At 38.0% G+C, this 25,447-nt stretch overlaps 2 protein-coding genes across 2 annotated transcripts in view; both read left to right on the top strand.

Moving 5' to 3' along the window:
* The first annotated feature begins 297 nt into the window (after positions 1–297).
* On the top strand, positions 298–11,202 carry sh3bp5la (SH3-binding domain protein 5-like, a). Its single transcript, XM_079823716.1, has 6 exons — positions 298–873; positions 3,473–3,535; positions 5,521–5,649; positions 5,782–5,940; positions 6,325–6,498; positions 9,553–11,202. Exons 1-6 carry the CDS (start codon positions 658–660, stop codon positions 10,111–10,113), a joined length of 1,302 nt encoding a protein of 433 aa, XP_079679842.1. The 5' UTR covers positions 298–657; the 3' UTR covers positions 10,114–11,202.
* A 6,748-nt stretch (positions 11,203–17,950) lies between these two features.
* The window catches only part of gabbr1a (gamma-aminobutyric acid (GABA) B receptor, 1a), an 83,900-nt gene continuing 76,403 nt past the window's right edge, over positions 17,951–25,447 (top strand). The window contains exons 1-2 of the mRNA XM_079823702.1: positions 17,951–18,254; positions 22,513–22,599. Of these exons, the coding sequence (XP_079679828.1) occupies positions 22,521–22,599 (79 nt within the window). The 5' untranslated portion in view covers positions 17,951–18,254; positions 22,513–22,520. The remainder of the gene's footprint in view (positions 18,255–22,512; positions 22,600–25,447) is intronic.

The raw sequence follows: 25,447 nt of genomic DNA on the forward strand, positions 1-25,447 counted from the left end.
ACATTAGCTGCCAGGAAATTAAAATAAATAAATAAAATGAAAAATTACAAACAATATAAAAAAATCCAGTGCTTTCAAAACATTACACGTTTTCATGTTTGTTCCAAAAGATTCATATATAATTTAGTCATTCGTGAAATTTGAAAAACTTTTTATGTATTTTCCTAATAAAATATATATTTTAATATAATTATTAGCTCCAAAAATAACTCATTACATACGTCAATGCGCACCCACGCACGGATGTTACATAACGTTAACTACAGTAGGCCAGAAAGACCTAAAAGGTTTGGTTTCGCGTTTTCTATTTACCTCACTTGTTTGGTATCACATTTCGAATTATTGAATGGCGGAAGGAGTGCGGTCGATGTTAGCCATGGGGTAAATGTGTGGCAGGTGAATGGACTATAGACGATTTTCGGTCATGTAATCTCCATACTATCTTTCGTGGAACTTTTAAACTCGTCAATCCGGTTCATTTATTTGCTGATAGTCATTTGCAGTAGCGAGCAATCTAAACTATCATAGAAATGAAGATTGGCAAAGACATTTAAAATATAGACAAGGGACGTTACCTCTCTTTATCGCTATCGATCGGACAGTTTGCTCCTTGTTAATCTGCAACATTTGATATTGGATATCTGAAGAGGCCTGCAAATGGATCCAGCGGCTTTGCGTGAAAGTCCTGCGGGTTCAGGAGCAACTTCAGTGGAGCAGAGAGGAGGAAATGAGGCGCCTGATGACGGCAGAGAAGCTGATGGGGAATCCGAGGAAACGGAGACGGAGAGGAAAGACTGCGAGAGCTCAAAATGTCCAGATGAAAACTCACTGCATGGAAAACTGGAAGAGGAAGAACTAGATCCCAGAATCCAGGTAAAAACGGACATGGGAAAGTTCTGACACAACACTGTTCATTCAAGTTATTATATTTAAAATATTTTGATCTAAAACCAAGCCGTCCTCGAGCAAGCTATTAAATATCTGGTATCTCTTTAGCAAAGTCTTAATTAACAAATATTATAGAACGCGTAACAAGTAAGTTCACGGACGTTCAGAAATGAATGTAAATAAAACATTCTTGACATTTGTGACCCTGGACCATAAAAAACAGTCGTACGATTTATACATCACCTGGAAGCTGAATAAATAACCGTTCAATTGATGTATGGTTTGTTAGGATAGGGCAATATTTGGCTGAGATACAACTATTTTAAAATCTGAGGGTGCAAAAACCGCCTTAGCAATGCATATTACTACCAGTGTTGGGGAAGTCATGGGGTTTCAAACCTTATGATGCCAAGGAACCCTCAAATATGATGAACCTTTATGAGGGACCCCCTTCCTAAAATCCATCTATTTTTATTTACAAAAAACATTTAAATTGTAAGATAAATAGTAAGGGTGACATTATAAATACGTATTGTTTCCCAACTTAAATGAGCTATTAATGTTGGATGTATAAACCTGAAAAAAATAATTTCAATAAAAAATTATTTGTATAAGCAACTTTCATAATAAATGTATGTAAGCAGCTTACGTACTGCGTTAAGAATAACGCCTTACAACCCCAGTGAGCAAGATAAAGGGGACTATAGTGAGAAAAACAACTAAAGATACAAAGCAAACATATACAATTCTGAAATGAAAACATTTAGAAATGAAACAGTTAGAATATTCAGTAGACTTTATACATTTTTGCTTTGTCTTTTTATTCTCTGAAATTTTCTGGGGATCCCTTAGAACCTTCTGGAGGACCCCTGAGGGTCCCCGGACCCCAGTTTGAAAACCCCTGGGGTAAGTTACTCTAAAAAAGTAATTCATTACTAGTTACTAATTACATCTTCAATAGTGCGATTAGATTACTGTACAAATTACTCTCTCCAAAAAGTATTTCATTACTTATTACTAATTACTTTCTAAATCCTATATCAACCTCGACTAGTTAAAGGTGAACTATGTAGGATTTTTGCAGTAAAACATCCAGAAACCACTAGGCCAGTGTTATATATTTTGTTCAGTTGAGTACTTAGAATATCCCAAATGTTTTCAACTATTTGTAAATTGTGAGAAATTGCTATTTTAACCAAGGAACCGGGAGGTGTGAGCTATGCGTTTGAGGGAGTCGCCTGTCGATTGCGTCATATCTGCGTCACCCTCGGTCTCCGGTTTTATTCAGTGAAACGCTTTACTCTCACTGCAGTGTGAACAAGTGTCAAAGCAGCCGCCGAGCGAACGTCATAACTTCCTTTTCAACACACTCAGATATATCTAATACGATAAACAGAGTTGCGTTACCTCACACTCAGCACTGGAGAAGAGGAAGTGCCGCCGGCAACCGTGTCATAATAAAAGTCCCGCTGGCGACTATGCCATAATAACAGTCCCGCTCTTCAATCGCTCCTGCGGCCTTGCTCAGCTCCACAACACTCGCTCCTGCTCTGCTTCAGACTACAGTAATGTTAATAATCGCATCCAAAAACATGATTTCTGCCCGAGTCCTATCCTGTTTCCCACCGGCTGTGAGGTGAAGACCACATGTCCCGAGATTCTGCGCTCAAACGTGGCGTCATCAAACTACGCCTTTGTTTTGAACAGGCGACCTCTAGTGGACGGAAAAGTTACATAGTGTAGCTTTAGGTGATTCAAGGACATGAAACAGCTTTTAATTTATTCAAATAAATAATATAAAACTACATTTTTCCTATTAACTGACTAAAGTATTACAAATGTGAGAAGGATTCATAAAACATGCATTTTAAAGTTAGACTTTAAATTTTGATGCTAATTGCACTATTGTATTAAATATAATACGTTACATATTATACAGTCTATACACAGAAATTACAGAAAAACTAAAAGTGTAATCCCTTACTTACTTTTTCAAGGGAAAAGTAATTAAATGACTTAGTAACTAGCTACACCCAACACTGATTACTACTAATAATAAATGTTTGATATATTTATGGTAGGAAATTGACAAAATATCTTAATAGAACATGATCTTTACTTAGTATCCTAATGATTTTGGCATCAAAGAAAAATCAATCATTTTGACCCATACAAAAGTATTAATACCGTGTGCAGTCAGTTTTATTTGTATAGTGCTTTTCACATTGTTGCAATATATACAATGTATTGTTGGCTATTGCCACAAATATACCCGTGCGACTTATGACTGGTTTTGTGGTCCAAGGTCACATTTCTGTTTGTATGCACTATCATCAGCCAAAAATGTAGACAAACATGTTTGTTCTTTATTACTATTTTCAATTAATATAATAATAGACAAAGCATTGTATAATAATAATGATGATGTTGTTATAACATTTTATCAAATGTATTATCATGGAGTTATTAGAATCTCAAAAACTCTGGTTTCTGGGTCACCCTTATTTTGTATTGAACCAAAAACCTTTAAATCAAAGATCATTTACCGTTGGACGACTGTCCTCTGCTGTGTTTCTGTGTCTAGGAGGAACTAGAGCGTCTGAATGAGGCCAGCCAGGAGATCAACAAGATGGAACTGGAACTCCAAGTATGTGAAAGTTCAGAATGCTTTTGGAAAAAAATGGTTCCTTATCTCAGGGACATTTGGAACTGTTTCGTTTTTCCCATTCTCCCATAATGTCCCATTCGCGCTCCTCCATATTTCGACCAACATCAATCTTTATAAAAAACAGGCAAATGTTTCACAGAATGAAATTTCGATGCAACAGGTGCTGTATATTCCAGGTGTTCTGGTAATATATGATGGGGTTTGGTAAAAAAACAAACCAAGATTTAATGTATTATTTAATGAAAATCCTGACCTTGGCTTTGCTGTTGGTCTTCTGTGCATGGCTGCGCATACGTTAGACTCTATTAGTGCCGCAGTTCACACGACTAGTGCAGCCTTTCTGCTACTAGCCTAGCTTGATTATTAAACATTAAGCAACCACAATATAGTGTTATAGTGAGATACTAAAGCAGTTTTTATTAAAGGGGTCATGAATTGGCTTTTTTATTTTTTTATACTGTTGTCTGAGGTCAACTTATGAAGTTTGCGTGGTTTTTACATTCAAAAACATCATGTGTGGCGTGTGGTATTGAGGGTGGAGGAGAGCGCTAGTTATCCTCCCCCCCCCCCCCCCCCCCCCCGGAATGTTATTTTTGTATTACTTGGCCCGCCCAATCGGTGAATATAACCACAAACCGTACACACACATACGTGCACGCCCTTCAAATATAAAGTCAAGAGAGTGAACAACGCACATCAAGAAAGGAATGTTATTTCACTATTTAAGATAGCCCGTCGTCAGACTGGGCTTACGTTTTGGTAGCCCGTCTGGAAACACATAGCCCTGGGACGTTCGGCTTTGCGAGCCCTGGTCCATACATGTCCCGAGTCTGATCCGAATCACAATGAACCAACAACACCACAAAATAAAGGATTTTTCAGCCTTTGACAGCGTGCTAAGGTATGTTCAGTTAGACACGTACACATAATCAATACAATCTGTAACAATGCAATACTATCACATATAAAAAAGAGATTAAGAGAGAATTTTTTACTCGCATAAGTGTGGTTAATCTCATCCTGTCTGCAAATTCAGTCTCTTGTTTACAAACGAATCCGTGGTGAAATGAAGGAACAGACGTGCAATGTCTTCCCCACGTGAGCTGGATATTCATTAAATATAAAGTTCATCCATGCATTCATAATATTGGAATCCGAATTAAGCTTATTGTTTAGACAGGGTTCCTCAAACTCGGCCCTGGAGGGCCAGTGTCCTGCAGAGTTTAGCTCCAACCCTTATCAAACACACCTGAGCAAGCTAATCAAGGTATTCAGGGTTACTAGAAAATCACAGGAAGGTGTGTTTATTAGGGTTGGAGCTAAACTCTGTAGGACAGTGGCCCTCCAGGACCGAGTTTGAGGAACTGGCTTAGAGGGTCGATCCGGTTTCGCTCCATGTAGGCCTGTGTTATGTTAGTGGCACGAGTCGGTGGGCGGGGCTACAGAATCAGACGTTGTTCTTCTTCTGTTGAAGCTCCAGGTCCAGCTTCGCTACACTCTCACGTCATAGCCGGGCATATTCTGAGATCGATCTTTTCCTGGGCCTGGCGTCAATAAAAGCTTTTCTTTGACTAACAAGGAAGTTTTCAGCTCTGAAACTTACAGGATTTTCTTATATTACCATGACCTTTTATAGATCAAAAGCTCAAGTGAAAGTTGATTTCTCAATTCATCACCCCTTTAATATTCTGAGTTTGTTTTTATTTTTATATTCTCTGTTTTCATTTTAATGTTTTAGTCATTTTAATGTGCCCTTTTTGTACTTTTAAACTAAAGGGTTTTTTATGGTTTTAGTCTTAGTTACCTATAATAACCACCCCATATAATGCAGATAAGACATGGCTTATGATTTTCTCTCTCTTGGATGCCAAACAAGATTAGCAGTAAAGATTGATCTTGCTTGATGCACACACTTTATTTTATTATTAACTTGTTGTGAATGGTGTGTCTATTTTTGTTGTCAGGAGTCTCGGTCCAGCCACAGGAGGATAATGAATGAATCTGTGCTTAAACTCAAGGCAAAAAGTTCAGAACTGGGGTCCTGCATCGAGAAGGCCAGGCCTTACTATGAGGCACGCAGGAAAGCAAAGGAGGTAGCCGGGCACACACTCTCCGTTTAGGCTTCCAGAAAACAGTTGTTTTAGGCCTGTGTTCCAAAGGCTGTGCTCACCTGATAAAATCATATTGTCTATTCACTACAATATGATTGTTTTCACTCTTCTAAGGCCCAGCAGGAGACCCAGAAAGCCGCACTCAGCTTTGAGAGAGCAGTGTCCATGCACTCGGCAGCTCGAGAGATGGTACATGTGGCTGAACAGGGCCTCACTGCAGTCAAGACAATGGATCCAACCTGGCAAGAAATGTTAAATCATGCTACCTCAAAGGTATGCCACTTTCCCTCAGCTCCTCTTATTAAGTTGTATCAAGCAGTTAAGTGTCTAACCTTGAACTTTGAGCATGTTTTCTTACTAAGCCGACTTCTGTTACGTGACAGAATCATGTAGCATGTCAGCATTCTGCATACATTTGCAAGTATATACATATATGTGTGTGTGTGTGTGTGTGTGTGTGTATTTTGTAATTTGTTGTACTTTTCATGCCTTAAAAATGGCACAAAAAAAAGCATGGGCTACTTGCACAAACAAAAGCCTGTTTATGTACATAACAATATGTAACAAATGCACAATTAACCTCCCATATGACCCATAGAATCTGCAAGTTCAAAGAGAACAAGGTCCAGTTCAAAAAACTTTTTCTGGGGTGTCCAGGTGAACGAGGCGGAGGAGGAGCGCATGAAGAGTGAACGCGAGCACATGCGCGTCACCCAGCTGTGTCAGGAGGCCGAAGCCCGCGTGCAGGAGCTGCAGAAGTCACTGAAGAGATCCATCGTGAAGTCCAAGTCTTACTTCGAGCTTAAGGCCCAGTTCAATGACATTCTAGAGGTGTGTTGCGGTCTCATTACAGTTGTACAGTGGGCTCCACAAATATTGGCACTCTTGGTAAATATGAGCAAAACTGTGACTGTGAAAACTTGTTTTTCATTCAAAATATAACCTTTAATTAGTCAAATAGTTGAAAGAAAAAAATTCTTATCATAAGACAAATTTTCCTGAAATATATGTATTCCACATTTATTATCACCCATTCATTTAATACTTTGCCAAGAGAACAGCTCTGGATCTTCTCCTATAATGCATAATAAGGTTGGTGGATGTATGCAAGAGATCTGAGATCATTCCTCCAAACAGAATCTCTCCAGATCGTTCAGATTCAGATGTCCATGCTCGTGGACTCTTTTCTTCAGCTCATCCAACAGGTTTTTTGGGGGGTTTGGGTTAGGGGGACTGCTATGTCCATGGCAAAACCCTTCATTCTGTGGTCAGTGAACTATTATGTTGTTTATTCTGAGATCCGACCTGGAAGATCCAACCAAGGCCTAGTTTAAGCTTCCTGACAGGGTCAGTCACGTATCATGTAACATTTAATATCTGCTGGGTTTATGATACAGTGTATCCTAACAAGTTGTCCAGGGTCTTTGGCTGAAAATGAGCTCCACAGCTTTAAAGATCCACCACCATACCTCACTGTGGGGATGAGGTACTTTTCCACATGGCTATGTTTCTGTCTATGACAAACCCACTATCTGACCATAAAACAGAGTTCCACGGAAAGTTCCAGTAACGCCTGGCAAACTGTAGGTGAATGAGATAGCTGTTTGATGCCAAAGCTTTTTTATTGCAACCTTTCCAAACAAGTGTTGTTTATATAGATGAGGTCTGATCATAGGTTTCAACTGTTGGGGTAACAGCTTAGGACCCAGGACCAATAGTGAAAAATGAAGACCACAAGTCTAGAGTTAATTAAAGAGAAATTTACTGAAGAATAGTTTGCAGTTTCATCAGCAGAAGCCAGCTTCAAGTCTCACAAGGAGTTCATAGGCCACGCTCCCTCTACCAGCCTACCCGCCTCCGCCTAAAGTACATACAATTTCTGAACAGTTATACTGTTTTCAAGGTCTAACCACGTCATTACTGCCATGTGGATTATTCTGATTGGCTCAGAGAAAATGCACAGTCTTGGTAAATTTCCACACATTGTCAGTTAATCAGATTCACGTGTACATATATCACTTGTTGACGCTGGCTGGCGCCAGCTTGCCCAGAACAACAAGTCCACCCATCTCTTTGGATGCCTGTAATCCACATCCAATACTGATCTGTAACACAGAATACTGCGCACATACACAGATACACAGTCTCTCCAAGGTTGAAGTTGGTTGAGCTCTAGTACTGACAGGAAAAAGTTTCCCAAAACATACTGATAACATGTGCTTTAAAGACAAAAGTACAGGCAATATTCATCTTGATTCTTTAGGGTTTTAGTAAGAGGAAATATAAAATGACATAAAAATAAAATGAAAGACAAATCCATATTTCATCTCTGGAAGCCGGGTTAAATGAGCAATCCCTGTTACTGCATTCCTGTCGAGTTAGAGGTGTGTGATGCCTCTAAAATCCAAACACACGACAACATGTTCTGAAATCAAGTGTTTTTGCGAAACATCACACACCACCAGGACAGACCCTCAGTCACCACTCCGAGACCAAATACAAACTTTAGATTCTAAAGTTTAGAAAATATAAAGGAAGAAACAATCATGGGTCCTATTGATTAATCAAAATCATAACTGGAAAGAATCATTAAAATCATAATAATTATATAGGAGGATGAATATTGATTGAGGCTTTGATTATGAATCTAAGTAGGATATATATACATAATTATATTGAAGATTCCAGAATCTTTCACAACTTTGATCCTTACAGTTTGTTTGGCGACTCGAACCATCCTCCTCAGTGCGTGTGGGGCATAGACACACATCCTCTTCCTGGTAGATTGTCAGCATCTCCAGTTGATTTCAACTTCTTAATTATTGCCCAGATAGTAGAAATGAGTATTCCGACAATTAAACTACGATCGTATAGCCATTTCTTGATTTGTGCAGCTCAACAACCTTTTGTCATGCATCGTTATTGTATTTTCAGATCTTTCCCACAGTGATAAATGACTATAGGAATTTGGTAAATTCATATTTAGAGCCCAGTGAAACAGGAAGTCATCATGGCTTAATACTTGAGTGTTCCTGATCACTAAGGTGAACTTAAAAACATACCATATGAATGGGAATATACTTCAGTTATGTTTTTACTCATTGGAATTAGTAGGGGTGCCAATTGTGGTATACATATTTTTTTATTAATTCTACATTTATATTTTGTGTAAATTAACTTTTTCTGAATATTTTGAATGAAAGACTAAAAGGAAAAATGGGGAAAATAAAAAACTCTATTCATAGTCAGTTTTTCTCATATTTACCAAAGGTGCCAATATTTGTGGAGCCCACTGTATAGTGTTGGTGTTGAAAAATATGGCCACGCCTACTAAAATTTTATGAATAGATTAACCAAAAATGAAAATCTGGTCATTTACTCACCCTCATGCTGTTCCAAACCTGTATTACTTTTTTAAAAAATACATAAACGCAGGCAAATATGATTTATTGTGCTATATTCCAAGGCGTCTGAATTTTTATTTTAATTGTAATGTTTTTAATATTTTTGAATTGGCTTTTGCTTTTATATTTTTCGTTTTCATGATAATTTTAGCTTTTGTCATTTTATTATAATTTTTTTTTTTAAATATTGCTATTTAGGTCTAATTTATTTTTAATTTCAGTTTTAGTTATTTATTTCCATTTAATAATGTTTAAGCTTAAGTTAATGATTATAACACTAATACAAGCAAACTAATTTAAAACTTTTTAAATTTCCATCTATCATATCTCAGCATGAAGGTGGGTAAATGATGACAATTTTAATTTTTCGGTGAACCACCCCTTTAAGATGAAATGGTCTTTGGTTACTTGATTGAGATTTACTTTTCACCATTTACAGTTAAAATATGTGAGCTGAACATAGTCAAAAATGTTTTTTTAGGAGCACAAGTCAAAAATTTTAGAGTTAGAGGAGCGTATTTCCAAAGCCAAGTTAAACTACTCCAGCACCTTACGCCAACTGGAGCAAATTAGCGAGGAGATTCATGCCCAGAGGGAGCAGGAGCAACGAAAGGATGGACCAATCACAACGTGCGGTGGGCGGAGCTCTCCTGTAGGAGCAGAGGCTATCGGCAGCACGGGTCCCGAAAGCGGATCCTGCGGAGGTTACCCGAGACCAAGCGATTGGGTGGATGGGAAAGAAGGCGTGTCTAATACCAGAGAGTGGGTGGAGACGCATCAAAACTCCAGGTGGGTGGACATGGGAAGAGCTGAGTTGACGAGATCTGGTTCAGACTCTCTTTCCATCGTAAGCTACCAGACCATCATCTCCGATCTTGGAAAGTATGACTCGGTCGAACACCTCAGTCGCCTCAGCAGCAACGTCAGTTTCTCAGGAGAAGAGGGGGAGAGAGACGGGTTGGAGAATGATAAAAAAGGTCCAAAAAATTTAGACATTTCAGAGGAGTTTCTCAAACAACACATGAGAAGTGTCAGTTTATGAGTGCATCCATGAATTATGTTTTGATGTTTTCCTTACATGAGGAGCTTGTTTCTTGACTGACCGAGTAACTCTTAATTTTTATTTATTGTTCAGCATTTCTATCAGTACAGAATAGAATGATAATAATTATTATTATTATTTTATTTATTAATTTTTTTCCAAAGTTTGTTCTGTTTGAGTATCTCAAATAAAGTGGTAAAAGGCTGACAATATTTGCAAGGCTAGTAACCCATTCAGCATAATTATAAAATACAATATATATTTTTTTCATTCTAATAAGCACCTAATATTTTTCTATGCAAATGTATAAAAGCGTGTCTTATACACGCGCTCTATAGCTGACATAATGATTTTACTGACCGTTGATTAACTTTAGTTCATTTACTGACATAATCACTCTTTGAAAGTAAAATGCCATTGGTCACTAGCTAATGCTCTAAAATGTCGCTATGATTTCTTAAGTTATTTTAAAATGGATTTTCTTTTTCTTTTAATATTTTAGTCCCAGGCTGACTTTGAAAATAGTGGTTTACAAAAAGTGCTTTGTGCCCCAGTGACACTGTACAATGCAACGTATTTTCAAATCATATCCTATAGTTCTTAATGCATGCATGAGTTTGCTTTATGTTCATCTCGTTTGCATTAGTGCACTTTTCATTAGAAGAAACGCTGATTATGACAGAAGTACAGATTTTGTGCAGTTGGAGAAATCAAGTGATTTTTATTCTCAGTGCAGGGTTTGTACAACACCTGCCGCTGAACATTTGATGTTTTGCTGTTTAAGACAATCACTTTTTCTATATTTCAGAGTTTATTTTCTTTTAATGAATTTCAAGTGTTTTAAAAGCAGTTTTTCTTCATTGTCTGAGAGTCTTTGTTCATTCAGTGTGCTTTACATCTTGGCGAACCCTTAATGTGAGCTTTGGATGTCCTTATGTTGATGTTATTGTCTTTAACTAGTGTTCTGTGGGAAGATGTGCACAGTGGTGACGTCTGATGGAACAATAAATGTGTATTTATGGATTCATATTTTAATGTCTACTTTTTAAAAGGCAAGAAACTGAGATATTAAAATCATGTTGGCAGAATATATGCAATAGTACGTGTCAAAAGTTTTTTTTTTAATGTTTTTAAAATAAGTCTCTTATGCTCAATCTTAAGGCAATTCTTGATTTAATCAAGCATACAGTAAAATACAGTAAAATACTGCGAAATATTACAAATTTAAAAGAATTAATAAATTTTTTCAGCATCATTACTCCAGTCCTCAGTGTCACATGATCAGAAATCATTCTAATATGATGATTTGATGCTCAAGAAACATTTCTTATCAATGTCGGTTGTGCTGCTTCATATTATTGTGGAAATGGTGATACTTTTTTCAGGATATCTTTGTTGAATAGAAAGCACAGTGAACTGCATGTATTCAATTTATTAAATAGAAAACTTTTGTAACATTATAAATGTCTTCACTTGATCAATTTAATGGATCCTTGTTGAATAAAAGTGTCAATTTCTGTCTTTTTTTGATCTTACCACAAATGTGTATCGCAGTTTCCCCAAAGAAAACGTAAGCGGCACTGTTCTCAACATTGACATTCATAATAAGAAATGTTTATGTACTTCAAATCATCATATTAGACTGATTTCTGAAGGATCATGTGACACCGAAGACTGGAGTTATGATGCTGAAAATTCAGCTTTGCCATCACAGGAATACAATACATTTTAAAATAGGAAAAATCTTTTTTTTGTTGCCATGGGCAAAGCCTGCTGCAGGAAATAATAATAAAAAAAATCCCGGCCCAGTTTCAGTTAAACTTAAGTTAAAGGAAATGAGTTCATACAACTCAAAACAATGAAACGGTTTACTTAAAATATGTCAGTGCTGTGAACTCAAAAGAAAAAAAAGTTCTAAATATTCATAACAGTTCATTTAATTGAACTAATCTGTTTAATTTTTAAGTTTGTCCTACTCAACCCAATTAAGTATTTTGAGCGTTAGGGTTTACAGCGAGCACATGAGCAATATCCAGAACTGATCAGACCAGATCAGCCCATTCCTTGGCCATTTTCTCTATAACAATATATTGGAATTTGGAACATGTACATAAGTTTTGCAGACACAACTTCACAAAATGCATACAAAAATGTTGTTCCTGGTTTTAATAAACTGCCACCATCAAAACTGCAGGGCAGAGAAGGTGAGCAGATATGAAAGTGAAGCTCCAGCAGATGACTGAAATAAGAAACTTGACTGTAATTTATTCTCTCTGAAGTCATTCCTGCGCCCTTTCCCTGGCAACTTGTACCATCCTGTCAGTTTTTCCACAGCATCTGCTACCTTCCTGACTCTTGAGCTGTTTAGATGCTGAAAAAGAAAGAGACAAATATTTCACATGGTGCTGTTTCAAAATCCCTTTTCATGCCCTGTTCTGTGATAATCAGAATCAACATATTTTATATATTTTTGTAATGTATATGTATTGTTTACCGACTAATCTTTTCTTTCCTTCTTAAGTGTACTACTAGGATAACTACTAACTGATTCTTTTAAAGTGCCCCTATTATGCTATTTTAAAGGTTCCTAATTTTGTTTTGGAGGTCTCCTACAACAGGTTTAAATGTAATACATCACCATCATATTTTTTTATTTTTTTACAGTCTATGACATCACCACATTGTTCAGTGATTCTCAAACGATTTGACGGATGAATCAGTCTCTCTAAAAATCCCTCCTTTCAGCGAGCCTGCTCTGCTCTGATTGGCCAGATGGCCCAGTCTGTTGTGATTGGTCAACCGCGTACAGCGCGTTTCAGAAGCTAATCGTCTATTACCAGAATCAAATCACTGAGGGTGCTCTAGTAAAGTGCAGATAGGCTAAGCAACGGCTCCACCATAGCTAAATCTATGATTATTTATTTACAAGTCATCACTTTTACCAATAATTGGAATGTCAAAAATATTTTGCTACAAATGTTTGTCTATTAATCTGCCTTTACATTGCCTTAATGTGTTATTTAATGCGATTTTTTTGTTTTGTTTGGAGCATAAAAAAACCTATTTTATTTGCTATATTGTCTGCTCTGTAGAGGACACCAGAACTATTTATTGAGAAAATTAAGACATAAATAGACAAAAACAATGGGATTTTCTTTTTCATTCACCAATACATTTTTATGCTTCAAGCTTTTTTTTTTTTTAACCAAACTTTGTATAAAAATGATTCTTAATGTTATGAAAGATAACAGAATAATTTGATATACCATTTTACTTTATGCAGTATGTGTGTAAACATACACTCTAAAAAAAAAAAAAGGTTCTATATGGCACCAAAAATGGTTCTTGGTTGGCTCGTAATCACAGGGGAACCTTTTTAAGTGCTATATAGCACCAATTTTGGTGCTTCAGTGGTTCTTCAGCGGTTCTTCACTAGTTCTTTGACTAAAGTGCTATATAGCACCGCTACCATAATCAGACCATGTTAAGATATGGTGCTATATAGCACCAAAAGTGGTTCCTCTATGATTACAACGAAGAACCATTTTTGGTGCTATATAGAACCTTTTTTTTTAGAGTGTAGCCATAAATGCCATTCCCGTTCTATGCAATGCATCTATACACTTTATTTGCATATTAATGTGTTTTGGGACAATATGTCATGTGAAAAGACATATAATAGTATTTTCATAAAAATGTCTCATATTTCATAAGAATATCCAGACTTAAAACTGTGTAGCTACACTCTAAAAAAAAAAAAAGATTCTATGTGGCACTAAAAGTGGTTCTTCGTCGTAATCATAGAGGAACCACTTTTGGTGCTATATAGCACCATATCTTAACATGTTCAATGGTAGCGGTGTCAGTGGTGATATATAGCACCTTGGCAAAAGAACCACTGATACCCCTTTTCCACAAAGGCAGTGCTAGAGCTAGATCGGAGCCAGAGCCTAGTTTTAAATCGGTTCTTTGTTGAAGCACCAAAATTGGTGCTATACAGCACTTAAAAAGGTTACCCTATGAACCATCTTTAGTGCCACATAGAACCTTTTTTTTTAGAGTGTATGTTGTCAGAGAAATTCGCTAAATAATGTCCTCTACAGAGGCAAAACCTCTATTCTGGGTCTCAGGAGGATGTTTCTGTCACGCGCAGAGTGGCATTTATATTTAGATGTCACTTCCGAAACTTTGGCCGTCGGTTCTCTTAACAACAATAGTTTTATTCAATGAATGTTATAGACTGTATCCTCGAAAGTGAGCCAAGATCGCTATACGATCACTAAAATGTTGTTGCTTTGTCAGTTCATCGCAATCTCACATAGTACGTATATTATAAAAATGTCAACAATAAATCATACTTACATTGTGTATTGACTTCACGAGCCTGCATTTACTCAGCACTGAAGAAAAACTCTAAGTAAGATTCTGACTAACTTAAACACCTCTGATCGCGTTCAAGAGATCAACTGTGATTGGCTACATTACTCATGGATGCATTTGACGCTCTCTAGAGCTCGGACACAAATTTGCAAATCTTTTTCGCCAATATTCTTACAGTATCAACTGAGGGTTGCTTGCGTTTGAGGGTGCTCTAGCACCCCCGTAGAACCGGGCCTGATTCAGAGGCTTCCTAAAGACAGTAACGATTGATTTTACCAGATTGTTTCAGAGTCCGATGATGAAACACTGGAAGAAATACTTATTCAACCCTAACCTCCATGGACCCGAGCAGGATGCTCTACTCTACTAGTGATACTCTCATTTTGAGGTAGGTCTACATTATGAGATGTTGCAACTAATTGATTTGAGATAACATTTGAATGCTGGTCAAGATGTTCGCAGGTGGACAATGTAGCCTACAACATAGGCGGGCATTATGCAAATGTCTTTTCTAGTGACGTAGAACCGTCACTCAGTGAGATTCGGATTAAAAACGACTTGTATAGGCGGTTCAGAGATGATTCTTTCTTTTGAGAGACTGCTTTGAAGAACCTTTAACATTCATGGAACCTTTCCAGTCGAAAAAAAGTTCTTCAAATTGTTCTTCACTAAGGAAAAAAGAACTGTTGACTAAGAGGAACCAAAAAATTTCTCAACCATGTAAAAACTCCCTTTTGGAACGTTTATTGTGTGTGGTGCTGTAAGTACTTTATATGTTTTGTTGATAAGCTGAATTTTTATGCATTTTGTTTGGACATTTATCATAGAACACATGAGATTATAAACATGATGTTAAACAATTTCAAACTAAAGAGAACAATTTGCATTGAACTTAAGTTAAACATTGTCTTATAGTTACTTAATAGGTCATCTTGGTAATTGTTACAATGAAGGCAGAGTTTACATTTTACATTTTAAGTTCATTCATTCATCTTTCTTTCTTTTTATGCTGACACCTCTTTTTTTTACAGTGAACATCGTCTTGAAAATAGACTCTTTGAAAGGATTCATCTCTTCTCAATTATTAAAGAGCAAAGTATAAATAGATGACTGAGCCCATAATGAATAGCTTAGAAGACAATCCTGGTGGAAGGGAAAACTAATATAAAATGTACATCTAACTATATGTGCATATGTGTTTGCACACACATATACACTCTGCAAAGCACTTAGTAAACAATGAGTTTAAAAGGTGTTATATAAGTCAATATTAATGTTGTTTATTAAAATAGAGGGCAAAAATGTGATTTTAAGAATATAATTGTGTGCTCTACAGGAAAACATAATTCATGTTTTAAAAAGTTTTTAAAAAAAACTTGTTCTTAAAGGGATTTTCCACCCAAAAATCACTCACCGTCAAATTGTTCCAAACCTGTATGAATTTCTTTCTTCTGCTGAACACAAAACAAGATATTGTCGGTTATAAACAGTTGATGGGTATTTTTTTCCATACTATGGGAGTCATGTATACTACTGACATTCTTTAACCCTTAATCACCCCTAGGGTTTACGTTTGTGATCCTTGGGGTCAGATAGACCCCAAACATTTACAGAGCGATTGCATAAGGAAATATAAATTTTTTACATGGAAAACTATATATAATTTTTTTTATTTACTTCTCAACTTTACATTTATGCTGTGTTTTTGTGGATATTTTGTAGTTTTTTTTTACCTATTTACTGCACAATTACTTAACTAGGCCATAAATTGGCTCATTAAAAAAAAATTTTTTTTACTGCCATCTGCAGGTTTGTGGAAAAACCTTAGGAATTATAGTTAAAGAAAGAAAGTGCAATGACCACATATATCCAGCAGAGGTCCATAGGGACATTTTCACTTCATTGATTTGTGTGTGTGTGTGTGTGTGTGTGTGTGTGTGTGTGTGTGTGTGTGTGTGTGTGTGTGTGTGTGTGTGTGTGTGTGTGTGTGTGTGTGTGTGTGTGTGTGTGTGTGTGTGTGAACATGCATGTTGCATTTGTGCTCTAGTATTAGTTGATTGTAGTTGAATTGTTTTGTATTTGCCAATTTCTATAAAAATGCTCTCTGTTGCAGTCACACGTGTGTGTGAGTGTGTGTGTGTGTGTGTGTGTGTGTGTGTGTGTGTGTGTGTGTGTGTGTGTGTGTGTGTGTTAGTGTGTTTGTGAGAGGTAGAAAGTTCGTTCCACTTTGTGTTTATGCTCTAGGACCAGACCTTGATTTAAATGTAGAAATTTTCAGATTTATACTGGATTCATTTTTTTTTTTTGACAAACAAATAAAAATATATATTTGTTACATTTTTACATTCATTACCAAAATCTAAAAATTGCCCCAGACACCTGTGTGTGTTTGTGTGTGTGTGTGAGTGAACATGCTTGTTCCATGTTGCATTTGTGATCTAGTATTAGTCCTTCATTTATGTATGGCAATTTTTCAGATTTATGCCAGTTTTGTTGATTTTATTTGCCAATTTCTATACAAATGGGCTCTGTTGCAGTCACACACATGTGTGTGTTTGTGCGCGCATGTGCGTGTGTGTGTATGAGATAGAACGTTCGTTCAACTTTGTGTTTATGCTCTAGGACCAGACCTTGATTTAAATGTAGAAATTTTCATTTTGTTTTATTTTTGTGACAAACAAAGTGAAAAAAAAAAAGTTTTTTTAATTTTTCCATTCATTTTCAATGTGGGGTCAATCTGAGGACCTTAAATGGTAATTTTTTTTTACACACCTTTAGAACAACCAAATCAAGCCAAGTTTTATTTTGTGCATGTTTAGATAGATTATTTAGGAAAATTCACAGAGTCTCATACCCCTGTGATGAAGGGAACACTTTTTAAAAATGAAGGAAAAGTCCAGTGGGGTCAGCTGGACCACAAGGGGTGATTAAGGGTTAAAATCTCTCCTTTTGTGTTCAGCAGAAGAAAGAAATGCATACAGGTTTGGAACAACTTAAGGGTGAGTAAATGATGACAGATTTTTTTAAGTTTTAGGTGAAATATCCCTTTAAGAACAATATTTTGTGTGTGTGTGTGTGTGTGTGTGTGTGTGTGTGTGTGTGTGTGTGTGTGTGTGTGTGTGTGTGTGTGTGTGTGTGTGTGTGTGTGTGTGTGTGTGTGTAATTTCAATCAATGGGGAAACTTGTAATTAATTAATTGACACATAATAGTTAAATTAATACAAGAGACAGAAAACAGGGTAAATAATTCATATAAATATATTTTAAATATACACATAACAATAACATTATAAATGTTATTGTAAACAAAATGTAATGTAAACAAAAATAAGAAAGAGAAAAATACAAAGTAAAGTATATAAGAGAGAGAGAGGAAGAGTTCACAATTATACACTGATACAGAAGATGCCTCGTGATGCAAGGATGAAATGACGTAGGCTGCGTTCCCCCGTCACGTCACAAGTAAGTGAGATTGAGGAGGGAGTGGAAAAAAGAAGGAAGGAAGGAAGGAGGAAGGATGAGCGCTATGTAGATAATGTTACTCCATGTAGCCTGTGATTTACACCTGCGATGATCTAATGAAAAGCAATACAGACCCTTCTCTAAAAGCCATAAAGCTGTCCTCAAATGTGATGCCCAGATTTGCCAGATCAAAGCGACATCGCGCTCTTATGTGTGGATATTATATTTAAACTCACTGAACGGAAATTGTGTTCATTTTCGTCGGGTCGGTCCTGCTGGAGCTGCACAGGGCCTTTGCTGTGAGTAAAACACTTTTACACGATGTCTGCGCTTGTTTGAGTTTCGTTAGTGTTTTGCGTACGCGTTTTATGTGAAGAAGTAGCTCACGGCTGTGTTATGAGGCATATTTGACGGATATCTTTTAACGAACCCCCCCTCGAAGTATGTGCTTTACACGGGACACAAAACTTCACAAACCGTGCGCTTAAAGGTGTAGACGCTGACGACATTCGCAGCCATGTTCATATGGAAACTTCTGGGAAGCATCATTCCCACGACAGCATTTATTTTTAGACCAGAAAACTTCATATTATACAACACCGAGCGTTATTAGAATAATAAGGCAGCAGTGAAGCACCTATTTATGGGGACTTGTCCGTGGTGCTGAAAATGTTTCGCCAAACGGGACCGTAACCTCCCAACAATCCCTTAACCGAGCCAATATCACATTCATGACACTGTCTCAGTCTTGTAGAGATGCATTTTTACTGTTAATATCTGAAATATAAGTTAAAGCTGACTATTATTCACAAATAAGTATACAAGGGAGATTTAATGTCAAAAGAATTGAATATAAAAATATAGCAGTGTGTCAAAATGATTCATAACCGATATATTACATAAATGGGGTCAATCATAAAAATATCTGGGCATATTTTTTAGGTTTTGTCAGAAAAAGAAAGAACATTCTTAATTTAAACAACTGTTTAAAAACAAGAAAGAAAGTCTTGCTTAATGGTGCCATATACCGTTTGGCGAGATTTGTTTATAATTTTTTAAAAGAAAAATAAGAGGGGCCTAATGAAATCCTATATTTATCAAATATAAATTTGCCAGGAACATTTCTCATTATCTGATGGATATTTAACACAACAGACACCCATATCTACATTGAACAAGACAAAATAACTAATAATAATAATTCATTTATGAACCAACGAATAAGAGTAAATGGCTTGAGCATAAATGGGGTCAACCATAATATGTGAGCATATTTTGAAAGTTTTTGACAGAAAAAGAAAGGACATTCTTGATATAAATCAACATCTGTTTTAACATAAAAAAAAAAAATTAAGCAACCTCCATCCACATCCACTCTCTAGAAAACATCACATTCATGCAGCTGCCACACTTTTTACTATGTCTAATAGTATATTTAAAAGTGCCATGTAAAATATGAAGTACAGGGACAATTAGGATAATCGAAAAAGCCAAAAATGTACAGTATTTGTTCAACAGTGCAATGCAAACCAATCATTGTTAGTGCATCATATTTGTCCTGTGCATGTTTGGATTACTATAATCTCCGAACTGTGGATTTTCGAGTGTGGTGCTCCGCTGCTGTGCCGTACAGAATTAATGAGGTGGAGTGCTGTTGAGACGTGTTTAAAGTTTAACTGATCCCTCTGATCCTCACCTCCCTGAATCATCTCCTGTCTCTTTCCCGTGGAGTCCCCAAAGCTCTCCCTCCATCCCTATCTGTCACGTCCTCTTTCATCTATCTATCTATCTATCTATCTATCTATCTATCTATCTATCTATCTATCTATCTATCTATCTATCTATCTATCTATCTATCTATCTATCTATCTATCTATCTATCTATCTATCTATCTATCTATCTATCTATCTATCTATCTATCTACACTCACCTAAAGGATTATTAGGAACACCTGTTCAATTTCTCATTAATGCAATTATCTAATCAACCAATCACATGGCAGCTGCTTCAATGCATTTATGGGTGTGGTCCTGGTCAATCTCCTAAACTCCAAACTGAATGTCAGAATGTGAAAGAAAGGTGATTTAAGCAATTTTGAGCGTGGCATGGTTGTTGGTGCCAGACGGGCCGGTCTGAGAATTTCACAATCTGCTCAGTTACTGGGATTTTTACGCACAACCATTTCTAGGGTTTACAAAGAATGGTGTGAAAAGGGAAAAACATCCAGTATGCGGCAGTCCTGTGGGCGAAAATGCCTTGTTGATGCTAGAGGTCAGAGGAGAATGGGCCGACTGATTCAAGCTGATAGAAGAGCAACTTTGACTGAAATAACCACTCGTTACAACCGAGGTATGCAGCAAAGCATTTGTGAAGCCACAACCTTGAGGCGGATGGGCTACAACAGCAGAAGACCCCACCGGGTACCACTCATCTCCACTACAAATAGGAAAAAGAGGCTACAATTTGCACAAGCTCACCAAAATTGGACAGTTGAAGACTGGAAAAATGTTGCCTGGTCTGATGAGTCTCGATTTCTGTTGAGACATTCAGATGGTCAACATGACATCATGACTTTGCGTAAACAAACACGCCACTTTCTAAAGCCAAATGGCGTGTTATCTGTACGCATTTTGAGCTATCCGTGTGTATGTCTACGCAGCGTGATTAGGCGTGTATGTGTACGCCGAAACGAACTATCATCTCCGCGTGTATGTCTACGCCGTGTGATTCCGCGTGAATGTCTACGCCGAAACGAACCATTATGTGTGTGTGTGTGTGTGTCCCCCCACAATGTAAATGGATTTATAAACATACTAAATTATGTTTTTTTGAAAATGTAAAAATGCAGAATGTTTCTTGTGGTGGGTAGGTTTAGGGGCAGTGTGTGTGTGTGTGTGTGTGTGTGTGTGTGTGTGTGTGTGTGTGTGTGTGTGTGTGTGTGTGTGTGAGATGGGTAGGTTTAGGGGTAGGGGCAGTGTAGGGGGATAGAATGAAACGGCGTTGATAAACACGCTAAAAAACGATTATGCGTCTTGATAGCACGGCAAAATGGCATACGAATTGGCGTGTCATACATACGCCATTTCATGAGATCAGTCTGAGATGGTAGAGTCAGAATTTGGCGTAACCAGAATGAGAACATGGATCCATCATGCCTTGTTACCACTGTGCAGGCTGGTGGTGGTGGTGTAATGGTGTGGGGGATGTTTTATTGGCACACTTTAGGCCCCTTAGTGCCAATTGGGCATCGTTTAAATGCCACGGCCTACCTGAGCATTGTTTCTGACCATGTCCATCCCTTTATGACCACCCATCTTCTGATGGCTACTTCCAGCAGGATAATGCACCATGTCACAAAGCTCGAATTTTTTCAAATTGGTTTCTTGAACATGACAATGAGTTCACTGAACTAAAATGGCCCCCACAGTCACCAGATCTCAACCCAATAGAGCATCTTTGGGATGTGGTGGAACGGGAGCTTCATGCCCTGGATGTGCATCCCACAAATCTCCATCAACTGCAAGATGCTATCCTATCAATATGGGCCAACATTTCTAAAGAATGCTTTCAGCACCTTGTTGAATCAATGCCACGTAGAATTAAGGCGGTTCTGAAGGCGAAAGGGGGTCAAACACAGTATTAGTATATGGTGTTCCTAATAATCCTTTAGGTGAGTGTATATCCATCCATCCATCCATCCATTGTTAATTCTATCTATCTATCTATCTATCTATCTATCTATCTATCTATCTATCTATCTATCTATCTATCTATCTATCTATCTATCTATCTATCTATCTATCTATCTATCTATCTATCTATCTATCTATCTATCTATCTATCTATCTATCTATCTATCTATCTATCTATCTATCTATCTATCTATCTATCTATCTATCTATCTATCTATCTATCTATCTATCTATCTATCTATCTATCTATCTATCTATCTATCTATCTATCTATCTATCTATCTATCTATCTATCTATCTATCTATCTATCTATCTATCTATCTATCTATCTATCTATCTATCTATCTATCTATCTATCTATCTATCTATCTATCTATCTATCTATCTATCGTATGAAGTTACATTGACCTCTAGATTGAAGTGTATTCAATACAGAAGTCAATATTGATGAAAGCTCTGTTCAATGCTTTGTCCTCCTGAAATGTCTTTATAAGAAGCTGTGTGTGTGTGTTAAACCCGTCTGCTTATGTTTGTGTTGCATGCTGTTGTTTGACCCACCCTGGATGTTCTTTTCCACTCTAAGAGTGGTTGAGCGAAAGCTCATAAAATCTTTACAGTGTAGGAATGGCAAACTGCCTCCATGTTCCACGAATCCTCCTCCTCCTCCACGACCATGTGTGGTGTAATTAAATGAGACAGTAGGTTATTATTATGTTTAACACATCTGAATGCCAACAAGATATTGTCATACCATGAGCAGTTTAATTGGGTTGAATAGAGCATGAATTGTGACCTGCTGAAATCAAGCATATTATTAGTCATCTCTCTTTCTCTCTCTCTCTTTCTCTGTCATTTTTGTTCAGATGCAGTAATGGAGCAGCTATTATTTCCTGTAATTTTCTACTTGCTTCCTACTCTCATCTCGTCCATACATAATTCAACGACCGGAGGTAATGTGTGTGTGTGTGTGTGTGTGTGTGTGGACAATGTCTGGTCTGTGCATGTTGAATTTAACACCACAGAATGTCTAAAGTAGCCCACCTCTGTTGCTTTGCGAGATTAGAGGGCGTTCTGTTTAGATTCTGTAAACTGAGTTTCATGGATTTCAAACAGTGATCTGCCCTCAGCCCTCGAGGGATCATGTTCTGCCGGAACTGTAGAAGGAAAAAATGGATTGCAATGTCAGTTCTCCTTTTCATTGCGAAAACAATATATAGACTACACAATCTTGGTGAATCAAAGCAATTCAGTGTCATATACAGTACGTCTCTATAGGTTTACATACCCCTTGGCCCTTGCAAGATTTGTAAAATGTTTATATAAATTTAAATAACAGGGATACATTTTGTAATAATTTTTTTTTTTTACTGTTTACTGCACTACAGGTGAAGTGAATAACACTGATTATCTCCTCATCACAACACTTGTTAGTGGGTGGGATATATTAGGCAAGTGAACATTTTGTCCTCAAGATGTGTTACTTAGAAGCAAGAAAAATGGGCAAGCGTAAGGATTTGAGCGAGTTTGATAAGGGCCAAATTGTGAGGGCTAGAAGACTGGGTCAGAGCATCTCCAAAACGGCAGCTCTTGTGGGGTGTTCCCGGTCTGCAGGGGTCAGTCTCTATCAAAAGTGCTCCAAGGGAGGGACCGTGGAAAACTGGCGACAGGGTCATGGGCGGCTAAGGCTCATTGATACCCCTGGGGAGCGAAGGCTGGCCCGTGTGGTCCGATCAAACAGACGAGCTACTGTAGCTCAAATTGCTCAAGAAGTGAATGCTGGTTCTGATAGAAAGGTGTCAGAATACACAGAGCATCAGTTTGTTGCGTATGGGGCTGCATAGCTGCAGACCAGTCAGGGTGCTCATGCTGACCCCTGTCCACCACCGAACGCACCAACAGTGGACATGTGAGCATCAGAATTGGACCACAGGGCAATAGAAGAAGGTGGCCTGGTCTGATGAATCACGTTTTCTTTTACATCACGTGGATGGCCGGGTGCGTGTGTGTCGCTTACCTGAGGAACACATGGCACCAGGATGCCCTATGTGAAGATGGCAAGCCGGCGGAGGCAGGGTAATGGCAATGTTCTGCTCGGAAACCTTGGGTCCTGCCATCCATGTGGATGTTACTTTGACATGTACCACCTACCTAAGCATTGTTGGAGGGGACCAACACAATAATGTTATGCCTGATCTGTGTATATCCGAGTGAAACGTATTCTCAAACAAGATTTAGCTCAAAATACCATACAGAGAATTTTTTATAGCATGTTAAAAAATGCCACTTTTTGGGGGTGTGCAAAAACGTCCCTTTAAATGCAAATGAGCTGGTGCTCTCTGCCCCCTTTCAAGAAGAGGAAGGAGCTTCAAAAGCTCATGTTCAGCCATCTGTCATCTGACTGTACTGTGCAAAATAAATGCGTGTTCATGAATTACGCAGACGGTGAGCATGGCGAGATGAAAATTGAGGGCAGCATCAGTGAAAACAGGCAGAGGCAATGGTAGCTTTAGCATTAGCCATACAGAGTGCCAACAAGCTCTTTCAGAAAGGCAATTTGGAAGGACTCACAACATGATGTGTGATGCGTTGTCTGGAGTCTGAAGTTTGCAAACGAAGCATTGGTATCGACCATAGACTGTAAAAAAAATTGACATAGTGTCCGTGACGTCACCCATAGGATTCTGAAGAGCAGTTTTGAAACGTTAAGTATGGACGAGCCGTTGCCATCTTGGCCGTGCATCACTCCCGGATAACAGAAAATGGGCAAAGAGGCGGGACGTGGGCGGAGCTGAGGTGACTTGATGTCTAACAGCAGACAAACGGCTATCCACCTGTCACTTAAGTGGCCACGCCCTTAATTATGCAGAACTTTAAGGCTTTATATAATGTAAACGAATGAGTTATAAAAAAAATTCACCCCCCTCACAGTTGTCATGAAGGGAAAAAATAGATATATAGACCAAAACCACAATTTGTACCAGGCTGTAAACATGTTTTTTTCAGCTGTAAAGTTGGGCATTTTAACATGGGACTCAATGAGATTCTGCTCCCTTCTGGAGCCTCTCCCTAGCGGCAAGCCGATGAATTGCAGTTTAAGTCACTTCCGTTTGGCTTCAAGAGAAACTGCGGGAGGTTGCACTGGACTTAATGACTACAAACCAGCTGCTCTCACATCTGTGGTCATGAAGTCATTTGAAAGACTGGCCTACCTGAAGAACATCACTGGACCCTTGCTGGACCTCTTGCAGTTTGCCTATAGAGCAAACAGGTCTGTGGATGATGCAGTCAACACTGGACTGCACTACATCCTGCAACATCTCGACAGATATGGGACTTCTGCATGGATCTTATTTGTGGACTTCAGTTCAGCCTTCAATACCATCATGCCTGATCTTCTCCCAGCCAAACTGACCCAACTCTCCATGCCAACCCTAATCAGTCAGTGGATCACCAGCTTCCTGACAGACGGGCACATCCAGGACTCTCACATTATTAGCACTGGTGCTCCTCAGGGTTGCGTCCTCTCCCCACTACTCTTCTGTCCAACACAACAGTCAACAGTCACAACATTATCCAAAACGGTTGATGAGTCTGCTTACAGACTGTCTGGTGCAGTTATAACAACCTGGAGCTGAACACGCTCAAAACAGTGAAGATGATCATTCATTTCAGGAGAAACCCCCCTCTCACCATGGTGAACAGCACTGTGGCAGCAGTGGTGTCATTCAGGTTCCTGGGCACCACCATCACATTCTGTAGACTCCATAGTGGAAAAGGCCCAGCAGAGGTTGTACTTCC

The sequence above is a fragment of the Gobio gobio genome, assembly GCF_949357685.1.
Source record: "Gobio gobio genome assembly, chromosome: 8".
In the NCBI taxonomy this organism is placed as follows: domain Eukaryota; kingdom Metazoa; phylum Chordata; class Actinopteri; order Cypriniformes; family Gobionidae; genus Gobio; species Gobio gobio.

What these genes read in the sequence shown, in the direction of transcription:
- sh3bp5la (XM_079823716.1), top strand. Translation starts at nt 658, where the DNA reads ATGGATCCAGCGGCTTTGCGTGAAAGTCCTGCGGGTTCAGGAGCAACT. An exon ending in AGATGGAACTGGAACTCCAA is followed by an intron (nt 3,536 to 5,520) that starts GTATGTGAAAGT and finishes TTTTGTTGTCAG; the next exon opens with GAGTCTCGGTCCAGCCACAG. An exon ending in AGTTCAATGACATTCTAGAG is followed by an intron (nt 6,499 to 9,552) that starts GTGTGTTGCGGT and finishes ATGTTTTTTTAG; the next exon opens with GAGCACAAGTCAAAAATTTT.